The sequence below is a fragment of the Artemia sp. Qi Xiang Cuo genome, chromosome 5 (genome assembly GCF_049724085.1).
Source record: "Artemia sp. Qi Xiang Cuo chromosome 5, ASM4972408v1, whole genome shotgun sequence".
NCBI classification, from domain to species: Eukaryota; Metazoa; Arthropoda; class Branchiopoda; order Anostraca; family Artemiidae; genus Artemia; species Artemia sp. Qi Xiang Cuo.
In genome coordinates, this window is record NC_142798.1 from 12193723 (window position 1) to 12197459 (window position 3737).

At 31.5% G+C, this 3737-nt stretch overlaps 1 protein-coding gene across 1 annotated transcript; it reads left to right on the forward strand.

Annotated features, from left to right (window-relative positions):
• The first annotated feature begins 3045 nt into the window (after positions 1-3045).
• Positions 3046-3513, forward strand: LOC148951815 (uncharacterized). The gene has a single exon (XM_089089074.1). It carries the CDS (start codon positions 3046-3048, stop codon positions 3511-3513), a length of 468 nt encoding a protein of 155 aa, XP_088945200.1.
• The last annotated feature ends 224 nt before the right edge of the window (positions 3514-3737 follow it).

Here is a 3737-nt window from a genome sequence, read left to right on the forward strand (position 1 = left end):
TCCTTTAGAATTCTTAGGGGATGTTAGCCCTGCTCCTGTTTGTGGTTATTTGTGGTTGTTTTTTGTTTGACTTGATTATTTATCGTAATTTATGTTAGTTTTTAGTCTCTTTCAGTCATTGATAGTAATCTCTGCTCGTTATGAGTTTGAACTATTATTTGCTTTTATTTCTGCTCATAATTGGTTTAATGTAGCGCTATTTTTCTTTGGAAAAAGTTTTTTTTCGGAATTTTTTTTTTTTAATTTGATTTCTGTTCGTTAGATGACAGGGTTTCTTTTACTGGTTAAAAAGAAAATTTGTAAAGTCTTTTTCTCGGCCTTCCTATTTGAATATAAAGATTTTGACTTGTCGTTTTTATATCTTGGAAAAATTGCAAACAATTTTAACAACAGTTTTACTGTAGAATTCTGGAGTGACCGAAAAGGGGAATACCATTCAAATGAATGGGTTGAAAATCAACTTAAATTTTGGTATTCTGTGTGATTGAAGTTGCCCTGAATCCTATCCTGTTACATCCTAGAATATGGTCGAATATTGATCGATCATTTTATCATAAGACTCTTACTGTATTGTATATGTTCTAACTGTTTTTTTCCTTTTTTTAATAAATGGATCTTGAACTCATTTATAATGAATAAACACAAAATAACACAACGAATAAACACGACAATTTTTTTTGTTTTATTTTGCTTCTGTCAGGGTTTAGAGAGCCCTTACCAGGCTAAAATTTTTGTGGGCACAAGACAAAGATTACGTAATAATAATCGGCAAATGCGCATTCGCGGAGAAACAAATGTCATTGAGAAAACCAATTTGGGGGTTGGCAACTCTAATAGTATACCACCTATGGCTGTAGCAGTACTTTTTACGAATTTTGAAGGGTTTTTAGAACCAAAATGGGTTAGTAACAAGTGGCTGATATGTCATTGACCCTCAAAAACTAGTTTGGGGTCTAGAAACTCCAGTAGTGTATCACCAATGACTGTCGTAGAGCGTATTACGAATTTTGAAGGGTTTTCAGAATCAAAATGGGTTAGCCACAAATGGCTGATATGCCATTGACCCTCAAAAACTAGTTTGGGGACTAGAAACTCCAATAATATACCATCAATGGCTGTCACAGTACGTATTACGAATTTTGAAGGTTTTTAGAACCAAAATGGGTTAGAAAAAAATGGCTGACAAATGGCAACAAATTGATTCCTACTGTGCGCTCTGAAACATTCTTAATTTTTGAGGAGGTACTAAGATCTTTTATTTTTTACATGAGGGGGACTATGGTCAAGTGTCTTGGAGTACTCCGTGGAGAAAAAATTGCCATTAAACCCTCTTCATGGTCATAAACAAGTAAAGAAGAAAAGATTAGTGGCTATGTGTGTCGCCGGAGTGCTTATGGCAATACAACTCACAATTTTATTGTAACTTATACAGTTGTAAAGGTGTTGCCTATTTTTGTATTTGACACATTGTCATATCCAGGTCGATGTACAAGCACAGGTGAAATGGTGATTATTATTCTTAGTATTGAATAGTTATTCTTAATTTAGAAAATGATAGGAAGATTGAGCTTAAAAGAGGGCAAATGTAAATTAAAGAAAAAGCATTAAAATTGCATTAGTTTATGTGCGGTTGTCTTCGATGACTTCAGCTTTAATGTTTTTCTGTCGTAGTTTTTTACCGGATTTTCCACGTTATTGTAATTATTTGAGTTATCTTGATTGTGTTTCTATTTTGATTATAAAATATATACGTTAAATAGTACTTTTACATATCAATTTATAATAAATATAATATATACTGTGTGGTATCAACTTGTATGAATGGTTATAATTTATTTTTATTAAAAACAGCCAGCATAACTGGCAAGTATTCCCAACTCCGAGCTAATCATTGATGTTCATCTCTAATAATAGTTTCGTGAAGTTATATACAAAGGGTGCGTCAGGTCTGATGTCAAGGGAGTATTTTACACTATGCTTACAATCAGTTGGTTGGATCAAAATGGTAAAAAATTTTATTTTTAGTTGTGTTGAGTCTAGTCTGTTACGGCTAGGGGAAGATTTGAACCTTGCCAGATTTTTTTTTTTTTGGGGGGGGGGGGTGCGGGGTGTAAGAGGAGCTCAAATTTTGTGTGCAGGAGAAGGCAGTAAAATATTTTTATCTGGTCAAACTTGCTCTGTTACGATTCACATAATAATTTTATGATTCAATATTGCTCATATTGTCTTGTTACATTTTTATTATGCTTTTAACATATGAATAATTTGTATTTTGTCACTTTGACACTTCAAGGTTGATTGACTCGTAGAGAGGAACAATTTGTATATTATATTATTATGTTATATTTATATTATAATCTAAAGATTACAATAGCCTATATTGTAAATATCAAAATTTTGTATAATTATTCAATTTTCTTTTTATTCGAATCATTTAATAATCTTATGATTTATTTGCTTCATATTGTTTTATTATATTCTATTATACTTGTAGAATTATGACTTTTTGCTATTGGCACATAGACCTAAATGCTTCTAGGTTGATTGATGAGTTGAGGGAATGAACATAATCCTGTATGCATGTATTAATAATGACCATAATACGTTTAGTGTATTAAAAGCTTATCTGTAAGACCACAGTTTATTTTTATTGTAATACTATAATGAACTTATAATTTATGACTATTCAATTAGTTTTATAAAATTTTTTTATCATGCTTGTAAAATTGACTTTTTTAAAATTTGGCACTTCAACACTTCCAGGTTAAATTATGAGCAGATGGGAATATCATATATATATATATATATATATATATATATATATATATATATATATATATATATATATATATATATATATATATATATATATATATATATATATATATATATATATATATATATATATATATATATATATATATATATATATATATATATATATATATATATATATATATATATATATATATATATATATATATATATATATATATATATATATATTAGATATCTGTGTAAAACAGCCGAAGCCGAAACACAAAAATGCGGATCTACAACACCACCGTAACCCAATTCCTTCTCTACAGTGCTGAGACCCGGCCGGCTGCTGCTTCTGCTCGTGATGCCATAGACGTGGCCCAAACAAAGTTCTTGAGACGTATTGAAGGGATCAGATGGGACGACTTCGTCTCGAACACCCGATTGCTGGCACTAACAGATCAGACCCCCAACTCTCGTCAGGTCGCTGCACGAACCCTACGGTGGTTCGGTCATTTGGTCCGCATGGCAGCAGAAACACCCGCCAGCACTCTCTTCAATTTTGATCCCCCTGCACATGGTCTGAAGCGCCCCCGCAGAAGGCCCCGGTTCAGATGGAGGGACAGCCTCACCCAGTACCTCTCAATGATCGGCACTGATATACAAGAAGCAGTCACGCTTGCACAAGACCGTTCCGAATGGAGGCGAAGAGTCACGTGTCTCTCTACGCTGGACCACCAGCAGAAGCACTAAGTCAAGTCAAGTGTGTAATACAAAATATTATGATGGCAAAAACTATAAGTGTAACAACAATTAAGCAATATAACTGAATGATTATATTTATTAAGGATATACGATTGAGATATTAAAGCAAATATATATATATATATATATATATATATATATATATATATATATATATATATATATATATATATATATATATATATATATATATATATATATATATATATATA

Excerpts from the sequence above, each read along its gene's own strand:
- LOC148951815 (XM_089089074.1), top strand. The coding sequence starts at position 3,046 with ATGCGGATCTACAACACCACCGTAACCCAATTCCTTCTCTACAGTGCT.